This window comes from Nematostella vectensis, chromosome 3 (assembly GCF_932526225.1).
Source record: "Nematostella vectensis chromosome 3, jaNemVect1.1, whole genome shotgun sequence".
Classification (NCBI taxonomy): domain Eukaryota; kingdom Metazoa; phylum Cnidaria; class Anthozoa; order Actiniaria; family Edwardsiidae; genus Nematostella; species Nematostella vectensis.
The window spans coordinates 2958970-2971885 of NC_064036.1; the positions used below are offsets into that span (position 1 = coordinate 2958970).

The following is a 12916-nucleotide window of genomic DNA, read 5'->3' on the forward strand; positions in this document are numbered from 1 at the left end:
CAGCGTTGTCAATTACCGTCAGGCTTTCCTCGTGTGACCATATTTGGAGTACAACATGTTTGGTGTGGAACTGTTTATAAGTGCGAAACTTGTAAATATGGCGGCTGTGAGGGGTGGAACTCTGCGAGAGATGGTCGACCCTTCGGCCAACGAAACCCTCAAGTCGAATTCACACAGCTGCGTCAAAATATTGAAAACAGGTATATTGTGCAATTGTAATATTTCTATCAATTTCGCTCCTCAAATTATATAAATATAGTGTGTAGATGGTAAGTGTGGTTTTGCATACGAAAGTCCACCGAAGTCATGAAATCACTTATACCACGGTATACATCAATCATTACTTATATTTCCATTTTATAAAAAAAAAGCCTATTCAAAGTCCAAGTTACAGAAGTGTTTCATTCGAATGGATGTAACGTCGGGTTTCGTAGTTGGTACCTAACTGAGTTCCGTTCCGGTGATTTTACGACCAGAGGAACCAATTTATTCTGATATTGGATTTTTGTGTTCAGGCATTTTTAATGCCGTAACGTAACACAAATGCTTGGACCAAAGTGAAATTCACTTATACATATTTCACTTTGTTGTCTGTTTTATTAAATAATTTTAATTATTTTACAAAAAAACTAAGCTTTTTTCTGCGTGATTATTATAATTTAATTAGTTTTATTATTATTGTATAAGCACAGGGTGCACAGAGTATAGGTCTCATATATCATAGATATAGTCATATGAAAAACGTTAAAAAAATACTTTAACACCCAACCACCCCCTCTGCTCCCTGTGTGCTCCCGTGTACTCTCATTGGTGTTACATTTTATAGAATGATAAAGATAGTAAAGATAGTTCATTATTCAGCCTTTCTTTGAGTGTATAGATTATTGATCTTTGATGTTTATTTGGTAATTTAGTGGCAATTATAAAAATAATAGAGCAATTAAGTCAAGGTGAGAGCAATGATATTCAACCCTAAGAAGTCCTAAGGAGGGTTGAATAAGGACTTGGTTGTTTAATAAACTAGATACCGCAAGAAACGTGCCTCTTTTTATGCTCCAATGAAAAATAATTAAGTGCCACTATGAGCTACAACCAGATAACTAGGAGAAATGGTTTGCTATATTGCCTGAGTTGCCTATTGCCTAATTTACTTATTTTTATTCTATGAAATCTGGACCTGTTTCTGAATGATTATATTTTCCTTTTTTGAATTCCCAGCTGGAGAATTTGTCTCCAAAATTTGTGCTGTCAAGGAACAATGTGCTAACCAACTTCTTTCTGTTGTGGAGACATTCAAAAGAAAAAGTGCTGAGATGAAGAAAGAAAGGTAATGATATTATGTTGTCTAAGAGGAATGACTTTTTGAGGTTGACACATTGTATATGTTATGTAGACGTGACTAATATATACATTTGAAAAGAAGGGTGGCTTGTATGGAGAAAGGGAACCAATAAAGAACATTGGTGGAAAGATTAATGGACTTTTATTGGACTTTTAAGCTTAAAAGCTCCCATATAAAAAAAGTTAAATTGTCATAGATTGGTAAACACTATTAGTAACCAAATATTTCCTTCAACCCCCTTCCCCCCTTGCTCATATAATTTGTTCTCTTTGTAGAGGTGCCCTAAGCAGTGCAATGAGTTTATGGGAGACTCTTCTTTTGGAATACGAAACAGAAGCCCAGGTAAAAATAAATGTGATCATATAAAGGGTGGGGGGAGCATTGCACCCCCCACCCCACCCCAAAACGGCGGGAAGTCTGCTTCTGGTTCACAATAGACATGCTATTTGTAGACAAAACTATAAAGCATTGGAGGATTAGATCAATAGAAAGCATTCTATCACTAGGTCACAAATCAGATAATAAACGTCCCATGGGGAAACTGCAATAAAAAATAACTTTCTGTTCTTTTGGGTGGTCAGTTTTTTTAATCAGAAAACTCACTCTCTCCCCAGTGCCCTACCTTTCCTTAACCCTGGGCTAGATTTCTGGGCAATCTCTTCTCTTGAAAGGCATATAGAATTATACTGAAATCCAGGCGCGTACACAGGGGTGTGTGTAGGGTGCGCTCGCCCCCTGCCCTTGGCAGCCAAAAAGTGGGTCATTCGTCATTAAGTAATCTTCAAATACTATGCTTTTTCCATATGATACCTATGACTGCGCATCCCCCTCGGCCAATCCTGGGAATGCACCTGGAAATCCACCCAAATAACCATATAGTACCAAATTTTGGGTAATGGGTTTAAAACAGCTACACCCCTTGAGATGATAACCAGATGATAATCTTGTGTTTATGATACAAAATTTGAATTATCAACAGGATATGTTGAAGTTATGTTCAAAGCTATCAAAGGACATTAGCAAGTCGCTCTCTGATGAGGCCAGTAAACGCAAAGCTCTATATAAAAAGGTAAGCTCTATAATAATATAAATGATAACAATATGAAATATAAGTATTATCCCAGTCTGCAGATTGCATAGAAGCCTATAACAGATGAAACATTGTTAAGTATAAAAATTATGAAGTTTTTCTCTCAAAGTTTCTGCACAAATCCCTTGCTTGTTCCCTGTCCCCCCACCCCAACACTCCCTTTGTCCCTTTTTGGGGGTGCTGCTTTTCCTTCCAGGATCATGGATCCTTTGGATCTGAAAACAAGAGCTTCTTTTTAACCTAGCAGTTAGTGGGTGGAGTGGACTTTCATCTGGGTGCTATCATTTATCAAAAGATTATGTAAATGATCCTAAAGGTCATTGTTTTTCAAACATTGCATTTGACGCAAATGTTTATACGTTTAGCCACCCACAAAACATGACACTAAATTGGCTTCCACAGCGTCCAGATGTTTGAACGAGATCAAAGCATTTCCATCAAACATTTGAACATACATGTTTTATCGTTTAGCCACTTATCACACAAAACATCCAATAACAACTTGAGGTTCCCAAGGTGCCCCTTTGATTTCTCGCGTAATAAAGGAATAAGTGTGCACGCTCATGTGTTTTGATAATGTTTTTGTTTTTAGCCACCTCTCCAAACATGCTCGCACAAGAGTTCGATTTCAATGTTTGCCAAACATGTTTGAATGTTTAGCCAGGCCTTTAAGTTTGTATAAGCTAGTAATAGTATTTTAAGTACCATAAATGATCTGGCGGCATTCATTAAATTTCGATGGTACAAGGGGGGCGTTCAATAGATAAGAGGCATTTATTAGAGAGAGGTGTAGTAACCATAGTAAGGCCTCTTGACTCATCTGTGGGGCAGTGTTCTGGGGTGGGCATGGAGCGAGGTCCCTGAGAGAGACAGTTGATTCCCTTCCATCTGCATGCTGGATGTGTGCATATGTAGGGTTCGCATCTTTCAGCTCAACCTGGTCGACAAGGGGGTCATTCTTGTTAGCACGCACAAATCGGCGAAGCAGTACTGGACCAGGTAACTGCAGCCAGGTAGGTAGCGATGTGCCGTGCGTGGAGCGGCGTTGAAAGTTGAAGAACCTCTCATGTGGTGTTGTGTTGGTTGAAGTGCAAAGAAGAGAACGGATGGAGTGGAGAGCATCTGGAAGCATTTGTTCCCATTTAGTAACTGGTAGATTCGACGATTTGAGAGCAAGCTGTACTGCCTTCCAGATAATACCATTGTACCGCTCGACTTGACTATTTCCGATGGGGTGGTAGGGTGTGGTTCTGCTCGATGCAATCCCTCGTGCTGATAGATACTCTTTTAACTCTTGTGAGATGAGTGAGGCACCCCGGTCCGAGTGGATATAGCTTGGTGTGCCGCAAAGAGTAAATATCTGTTCTAAGCACTTGATAACAGTGGAGGAGTGCATGTTCGGAGTGGTACGCTGTATGAATCCGAGTTCTTCTGTGCCAAATCAAGAGCATTCGCCTGATCAAAAGCAGTCTTTAGATCAAGCTCTCTGTTTTCCAACAGCCTCTGCCGAATGAACGGGGAGTTTAGGCCGTTTATGAAAGAGTCACGTATAAGCTCCTCTCGGTACTGTTCAGCTGATACGGCTTTGACATTGCAATCCTTGCTTAGTCTTCTCAGCTCTTGGAGGAATTCGGTAAGTGTCTCTCCTGTCTTCTGCCGTCGTGTAGCAAGAAGGTGACGGGCGAATATTTCGTTAGGTGTCTTTATAAACAGCTGTTTGAGTACTTGGATGGCTGAGTCGTACGTTGAGCAGTCTTCGATGTACTCGTATACATTATGCGAAACATAATTGATAAGGGTTCTGTAGCGATCCGGGGCCATCGACCCACATTCAGCGATAAAGTTTTCAAACGTCTTCGGCCAGTGTTTCCATTCTTTTGCCGCTGTGGGCGAGTTTGGATCCAGGTCCAGACGGTGAGGCTTCAGAACAGTGTCCATGTCTTATTGTTAATATGTTGAGTATATTGTAGTAACCATAGTAAGGCTTTACTCAACATAAAACAGTGCTTACAATAAAGCGAGCGAAAACAAAATGGCCGCTAGTCTAACTAACAAACTGCTGACCAAGCGCAGGCTCAGGCCACAGGAAGCCCAACAACAATAAATGTCATATCAAGAGGCATTCATTATAAACTATAACAAATGAATATAACAAACTGTGGGGATAACAGTATAGCCTGCTCAGCAAGTATTTATTGACATCAAGCAAGACACTACTCACCAGTGTTGATTAAGCAAGAGGCAATTAAATTTGATATATATCACCGGAATTCCTATGTCGTTTGTTTCTAAGCTGGGAGGGAGTGGAGCAGGGTAAGTGTAAGGAGGGTGGGGGCGTTTGTTAGTGGGGCGTTCAATACAAACTTATAACCTTAGGGGAGGCGTTTATTAGATAGGTGTTCTTTAGATAGGGGGTGTTTATTAGATCATTAACGGTATGTATACATTAATAACCACCACTTTCTTTAGATATTCACATTCCGTGAAGCTGGAGAGGCTAGAATATCAAAAGCTGATGATGCAAGGGCAAAGGTAACCATCCAAATTACTTCCAAGTAAATTCTTTTGTCTTTATCACAAAGCATCAATATTTATTCTTGTATTCGGATATAGTGCCATAGAGACTACTGTGAGGCATGCGCAAAGCTTGCCAAGGTCCAGAACTCTGCTGACCAGTCTAAAGAGGGAAAGGTAAGTAAACAGTAGCAGGTTCTTGATGATTCTTTAGCTGGCCCATACCTAGGTGTGTACCTAAGGTGCGTGTGCACCCCCCTCTTTGACATAAATAAATGGGACATATCTTATTCAAGGATCACTATTGCCCGCATTTTAATAACTTACTCTAGTTGTCCTTATTGTTTTTCTTGTAGCAAGAACACTACATCACAATGTGTCATAACGCACACAATTCCTACGTTCTCCAACTGAGTGCTGTTAACGGCATGACTGATGTGTTTTATACAAAGACACTCCCTCAAATGCTTGACGTAAGTAAAACGTTTCTGATTCCCACCCAAGATTACCTTTATTTGATTATCTTAAACGGGTTCACGTTTAACTTCGTCCATTGAAAGCGAATCCTTTGGGACTCAGAATGGCTGCTATTTTATCCTTTTAACTTTTATTTTTTTTAACAGTAAATGAGATAGTAAGGACAGCAACACCAACGTTTCTATTTTACATTTATGTTGTTGACTTTACCGGTTAACAGTGAACTTTGTCTAGGATTCTGGGGCAAATGAATATTTCTATTCGGACAAGCTGTTATTTAGCTATTTTCCTCTTAGATTTACAATACATAGTCAAGCGCTAGATTAAAAAAAACATTAGCGTTTTTTGTGTGTGCTTGTTCTCGATTTCTACTGGGAATAAAAGAATTGCTTTTGTTGCACTTGCGAGAAATAATATTTTTTTATTGATTTTCTGCACCAGGACTTGCAAGCCATACAAGAAGAAACTGCCATGGCAATGTCAGCGACCTTTAAGAATTGTGCAGAGATTGAACGGCAGAACGTAAGCACGACAAAAAGCTTTGGCTTTGACTTTCTCTTTGTACACAATTAAAGGCTATTAAAGGCGTTTTCAGACAAAACAATCGGGTATAAGCCTGGCAAACAGTCGGAAATAGGCTCTTGATCGGAAATAGTGTCTTGGTCTTATTTCTTTTGATGTTGCAGCACGACGACAGGAGCAAGAGGCTTCAGAGTTTTGAAGGGATGTTCGAATTGGTCAATAGCTCACAGGATATCGAGAACTTTGTGAAAACCAATAACCCTGGTCAATTTACTCCACCCAAGAAATTGTTTGAAAAGCCTGAAGACGGGACAGTGGTGGTGAGTAGCTTTCAATTTTTTAAGTAAAGATACTTTGTAGCATAGGGATAAAAGTTCACTTTTCTTTTTGACTTGCAGTCTGTCCCTGATGGAAAACTATCAGTTCATGCCTTAACAGAAACAGTACTGAAGCGTAAATACATAACGTTATATAAAAAGGTTGGTTTAGTATAATAATAATGCACGAGCAATTGTGTTTGAATAGTCAGCCTTAAGACTTCTCGTTTCTTAGTTTAGGAACCTCTCAGACGATGTAGAAAAAGAACGACACGCTATTATCTCAGTTTCTGGACTTAAAGACAGGTAATAGACTTGGGCGAGAGTTTGATGATTCGTTTAAAAGATTTGGATTGCTCGTGATGAAGAGCTGTTACGTATCTTTATAAACCATTTCTTTTTATCCTCTAGCTATTCGAAGAATCCGTCCTATGGGCGGGCAGATACTGTGGACGCCAACCTCTTGGAACAAAAGAACGAAATGAGATTGAAAGAGATGTATAAAGAAATCACAAATGACCAGGTAATATTTAACCATGGTTTGTTATTTTTTTACAACTGGTTCGAATTTAATTAGGCTTTGAACATCCGAGGACTGATACGTCACTGTACGTAAAATGTAATATTTTGTGCATGTGATGATACACCTATTTCACAAAAGGTTGTCAGTGCAAATGGCAACTGGCAAATGGTAAATGGCTTTTGGGTACTAATTATTCGTAAAATTAAAGGTGTTAAATAAAGTCCAGTAATGTTAGCCAAGCATTGGTAACCTTTAATTGATAACTGTTTTGATTTATCCATATTCTTCGAGAATGGTTACTTTCGGTTGTAGAACTGCTGTTTACAAATCGCCATTTGCACTGACAACCTTTATTGAAATAGGCGTATATGATTGCCGTTTGCAGTTAAGTCTATTCACGCCAGACGTCATGACCAAACTGAGCGTGAGTGACGTGGACTTGCAAGACGAGGAGTATGATGATGATGAGAGCCTGACAAATATTTACGACAAGAGACAAAGTGTGATCACATCAGCCATGGCCAAACCCAAGACAACGCGTGCGGCCAAGCATGAGTTTGTAGAACACAACTTCAGAAAACCACAGTTCTGTTACTACTGCAATAAGCTTCTTAAAGGTAAGAAAACTCCTTCTTTTCTACTAATTGTAAGGCAAGATTACCGATCCAACAGATCTGAACTTACACTATTTAAAGGTGAAGGGGGAAGAAGGTGTATTTTAAGAAAAGGGGAGCCTCGAAAATGTTCAATGGCCTAAGCGTAAAAAGAAGTGCTTGAATTAGTAAAGATTTCAAATGTTTGTAACATCATCTACCTCCTTTTGTGCCCTGAAGAACTTGAGGTTTTTTAGATTAACCTAGTATTGAGATGACATTAACATAGTAAATTGGGATGGCACTGTGAGACATTTTGCTGACTTGATGGTAATGTCCTTTATGTGCCCAGGGTTCATCAAACAGGGCGTCAAGTGTAAGAACTGTAAGATGGGAGTGCATCACAAATGCCAGGAGAATGTACCAGCGTGTAGAGGCAGTCCACTTGTAGGGGTAAGACCTTCTTGTAACAAATGCAAGGAGAATGTACCAGCGTGTAGAGGCAGTCCACTTGTAGGGGTAAGACCTTCTTGTAACAAATGCCAGGAGAATGTACCAGCGTGTAGAGGCAGTCCACTTGTAGGGGTAAGACCTTCTTGTAACAAATGCAAGGAGAATGTACCAGCGTGTAGAGGCAGTCCACTTGTAGGGGTAAGACCTTCTTGTAACAAATGCCAGGAGAATGTACCAGCGTGTAGAGGCAGTCCAATTGTAGGGGTAAGACCATATCACAAATGCCAGGAGAATGTACCAGCGTGTAGAGGCAGTCCACTTGTAGGGGTAAGACCTTCTTGTAACAAATGCCAGGAGAATTTACCAACGTGTCGAGGCAGTCCACTTGTAAGGGTAAGACCTTCTTGTAACAAATGCCAGGAGAATGTACCAGCGTGTAGAGGCAGTCCACTTGTAGGGGTAAGACCTTGTAACAAATGCCAGGAGAATGTACCAGCGTGTCGAGGCAGTCCACTTGTAGGGGTAAGACCTTCTTGTAACAAATGCCAGGAGAATGTACCAACGTGTCGAGGCAGTCCACTTGTAGGGGTAAGACCTTCTTGTAACAAATGCCAGGAGAATGTACCAGCGTGTAGAGGCAGTCCACTTGTAGGGGTAAGACCTTCTTGTAACAAATGCCAGGAGAATGTACCAGCGTGTAGAGGCAGTCCACTTGTAGGGGTAAGACCTTCTTGTAACAAATGCCAGGAGAATGTACCAGCGTGTAGAGGCAGTCCACTTGTAGGGGTAAGACCTTCTTGTAACAAATGCCAGGAGAATGTACCAGCGTATAGAGGCAGTCCACTTGTAGGGGTAAGACCTTATCACAAATGCCAGGAGAATGTACCAGCGTGTAGAGGCAGTCCAGTTGTAGGGGTAAGACCTTATCACAAATGCAAGGAGAATGTACCAGCGTGTAGAGGCAGTCCACTTGTAGGGGTAAGACCTTCTTATAACAAATGCCAGGAGAATGTACCAGCGTGTAGAGGCAGTCCACTTGTAGGGGTAAGACCTTCTTATAACAAATGCCAGGAGAATGTACCAGCGTGTAGAGGCAGTCCACTTGTAGGGGTAAGACCTTCTTGTAACAAATGCCAGGAGAATGTACCAGCGTGTAGAGGCAGTCCACTTGTAGGGGGTAAGACCTTATCACAAATGCCAGGAGAATGTACTAACGTGTAGAGACATTCCACCTTATAACAAATGTCAGGAAAATGCGAGAGCGTGTAGAGGCAGTCCACTTGTAGGGGTAAGACCTCATCACAAATGCCAGGAGAATGCACCATCGTAGGCAGTCCACTTGTAGGGGTAAGACCTTCTTGTAGCAAATGCCAGGATAATGTACTAGCGTGTAGAGGCAGTCCACTTGTAGGGGTAATGTAGGGATAATTATCACGAGATGACGAATATTGTGGTGTATAAAAGCACATACACGGGAAACTATACGAGATTGGTAAAGTTTCTTGTTTCCTTTTTCTTTTCAGAAATCAAAAAGTAGAACCCTACCCACAAAGCCAGCTTATTTGGATACAGAGTTCGACTCTGATGATAGTATGTCGTACAGTGACATCGATGAATCTACAACCCCTCCCGTTCGTCGGAAATCCTTCGGCTCTCGTGGCAGATATCAAGACGATCTCTATGGTAAGGATAACTAATAATGAGGCGAATCATATTGCCAGGGATAAAGGTATCCTCAGTCGCGTGACTGGTTGGGGTCTTTTCTGTTCCCGTTAATGTAAAATATTTTTTGTCCGAGAAGGCAAGGTAAGAGGGATGTCTGCATTTTTGGTTTCCCTTCTAGTTGAGTTTTAACATTGACAATCTCTTGACCCTGCTTATCAATGCCATTTATCTTGCAGACACGGCGGAGGAATGTCTCAGTAGCGTGGTAAGTAAGAATAGGTATAACGAACATACAAAGACGTGCGTGGTACACTGTGGCATAATCAGTAATGTCTCGTTCCCAGGGCAGCAGAACGTTTGGAGTGGCCCTGTATGACTACGCCGGTGAAAACGATGGTGACATGCCTTTGAGGTATGCACACAGGCAAAGGTTTATGGGGACTCTTGAGGATGTTTCACTTATCACATATTCTTTATTGTAGGGCTGGCGACCGGATTGAAATCAAGAGTACCGCGGATGATAGTTGGTGGGAGGTACTGAACTGCCTTCCTTTTTTTTCGGACGAGAGATGTGCATGAAAACAATTCGTATGTCTACAGGTGTCTCTGGTGTCGCGATCGTATCGTACTATGTCTAAAGGTGTCTGTGTGTATCGTAATGGTGTCGTACTTTGTCTATAGGTGTCTGATGGTGTCATGAACGTGTCGTACTGTGTCCATAGGTGCCCGTGTCCTGACCGTGTTGTTGTTGTTGTTGGTGTCGCAATCGTGACATTTCTACAGGTGTCTCTTGGTGTCGTGATTGTGTCGTGACATGTCTATAGGTGTCTGTTGGTGTCGTGATCGTGTCTTACCTTGCCTGTTGGTGTAGTGACAAGTATATAGGTGTCTGTTGTTGTCGTGATTGTGTCGTGACACGTTTTTGTGTGTCTCTTGATGTCGTGATCGTGACATGTCAACAGGTGTCTGACGTTGTCGTGATCGTGTCCTGACATGTCTAAAGGTGTCTGTTGGTGTCATGATTGTGTCGTGACACGTCTATGGGTGCCACTTTGTGTCGTGATCTTGACATGTATATATGTGTCTGTTGGTGTCGTTATCGTCTCGTGGTATGTCTCTATGTGTCTTTTGTTCTCGTGATCGTCTCGTGGTATGTCTCTAGGTGTGTGTTGGTGTATTAATATATCTATAAGTGTTTGCGGCTGTCGCACCATATCTACCATGGTAGCTTCAATGGTTATTTATGATAAATATTTTTTTTTCTTCTCTTCTGAAGGGAAAACGTGGTGACCTGACTGGATATTTCCCGGCTTCATATGTACAGGTACATAGAGAGCCGCTCTCGTTGTTGTCATTTGATATTAGGGTGATTAAGATCCACGACGCGGGCAAGAGGACGCCACCTCGCGCTCGATTGATTGACGTTTGATTGCGCGCGCACGCTAATTTTTGCCGGCGCCCCGTCCTGAAGAGGACGTGAAAAAGCATGAAATGCCGTTCTGAACAGGGGCCCGTTTCTCGAAACACCCGAGAATTCTCGGGCCCGAAAACGTTTTATTCCTTAAATGTGAAAAGCTGGCTAATTCCTTTAAAATTTATGGTATCTAAATGTGTTGAAATATCGTCAAACATCGTGTTTTACCACAAAGATTCATGTGAAGGATAATCCTCTTTTTGGTTTTATAGATTTTGATCTTTCCCGAACTTCTCGGACCCGAAATTCACATTGCTAAAATATTAAGAAAGTTCTCGGGACCTCGCAGTCACCCGAGACTTTTCGGGTAACTTTTTGGCTTTAGCAAAACTTCGAAAATAGCCCTATTGAGCGTAACCATTTGGAATACAAACCAAGTGGAAGTTTAAACTGTTTCTAAAACATGAAAGCGGTTCTCCAGAAGAAAAACATGCGAAATTTTTTGAGCAAAAATGCAAAATAAAGTTTTCGGGCCCGAGAATTCTTGGGTGTTTCGAGAAACGGGCGCCAGGACGCGACGCCGGCAAGAAAAGCGTTCGCGCGCAACCGAACGTGCGCGAGGCGGCGTCTTTTTATCGGCGTCGTGGATCTAAATCACCCTATTGTTTCATTGTTGCATGCACGTGTTGCCTCTGCTGCACTGTTAGCTTTTTATACTGCACGTTCCTCGCGCGTGTAGACAGACCGCAATTTATTTATTTTTTGGTGCCAAAACGAGCATTTGTTAAGTCTTCTAGTATGTTGTGTATTTAGGTCATATCCAAAGACGAAACCATCTTGAGATGCTTATTTGACTTCGCGGGTCAGGAGAAGGATGAACTTAGTGTCGTAGCCAATCAAGTAAGTGAGGCATTCGCATAGGTAGCTTACAGGACATTCTAGTAAGTATGCACATGATTAACAAATTAACTCTTAGCACAATTCCTCGTGAGATGTCGCTCTCATTCATCATAATTATTTTTATGGGAGCAATTACCTTACCCTTACCCCCCTTTTAACAGCCGCACCCCACAGTTTAATTGAAATAAAAAAATCTCCTACCCCGTAGGGTCTTTTGGTTGGGAGGGGAGGCATGATTTCTAAGGGATAGGCGGACGCACCTCCGGTCTATAGGCCTGTTACTGTAATTTTTATTTAGAAAATAATCAAAAAATATATTGCAGATTCTGGTGCAAGTTCGGGACGAAGGCAATGGATGGATTATCGGAAGAACGGGGACCGTGGAAGGTGCGATCCCCAGCTCGTACGTGGAAATAGTGACACAATGATCCCTCGCCTTTCAGTATAGTCTACCGATTTATTCACCTGTTACACGGTGATCCCTAATCTTTTAATCTAGTCTACCGGTTTATTTACCAGCGACACAGTGATCCCTCGCCCTTTACTCTAGTCTACCGATTTATTTACGAGTGACACAGTGATCCCTCGTTAGTTACTCTAGTTTACCGATTAATTTACACAGTGATCCTTGTTGGTTACCCTAGTCTACCAATTTATTTACCAGTGACACAGTGATCCTTGTTGGTTACTCTAGTCTACCAATTTATTTACCAGTGACACCTCGATGGTTACTCTAGTCTACCAATTTATTTACCAGTGACACAGTGAACAGTCGCAAAAATATCTAATTGTAACTAAATTTGTTCACCAACCAAAAAACATGATAATTAATTTTTTTAAATTAACTTTTTTACTTCTATTTAATATAGCAAGGTTGGGTTTTAGAAATATATAAATGAAATAGCACATGTTCGAAAAGTAAAAAAAAAACGAAAACGTTGGAGAAATAGAAAGTTGAATTGAACAAATCATATTGTTAAAAAAACATGTATAATTGTAAACAATTATATAAAAATAAAAATCTAATATTTGCTTATAGTGCCCTACTCTGTCTCCTAAAACTGCTCCATTAGCTTGCTTCCTGCAATTTGCGGATCTTGCCTCCC

The 12916-nt window shown here is 41.1% G+C and overlaps 1 protein-coding gene across 1 annotated transcript; it reads left to right on the forward strand.

The window, feature by feature from the left end:
• The first annotated feature begins 46 nt into the window (after nucleotides 1-46).
• On the forward strand, nucleotides 47-12844 carry LOC5507757 (protein BZZ1). Its single transcript, XM_048724521.1, has 21 exons — nucleotides 47-200; nucleotides 1219-1327; nucleotides 1618-1684; nucleotides 2322-2411; nucleotides 4902-4964; nucleotides 5046-5123; nucleotides 5303-5419; nucleotides 5865-5945; nucleotides 6110-6265; nucleotides 6344-6424; nucleotides 6498-6568; nucleotides 6674-6785; nucleotides 7171-7402; nucleotides 7731-7831; nucleotides 9355-9514; nucleotides 9733-9761; nucleotides 9841-9908; nucleotides 9979-10030; nucleotides 10773-10820; nucleotides 11724-11810; nucleotides 12134-12844. The coding sequence occupies exons 1-21, from the start codon at nucleotides 56-58 to the stop codon at nucleotides 12236-12238; spliced, it is 2052 nt and encodes a 683-aa protein (XP_048580478.1). The 5' UTR covers nucleotides 47-55; the 3' UTR covers nucleotides 12239-12844.
• The last annotated feature ends 72 nt before the right edge of the window (nucleotides 12845-12916 follow it).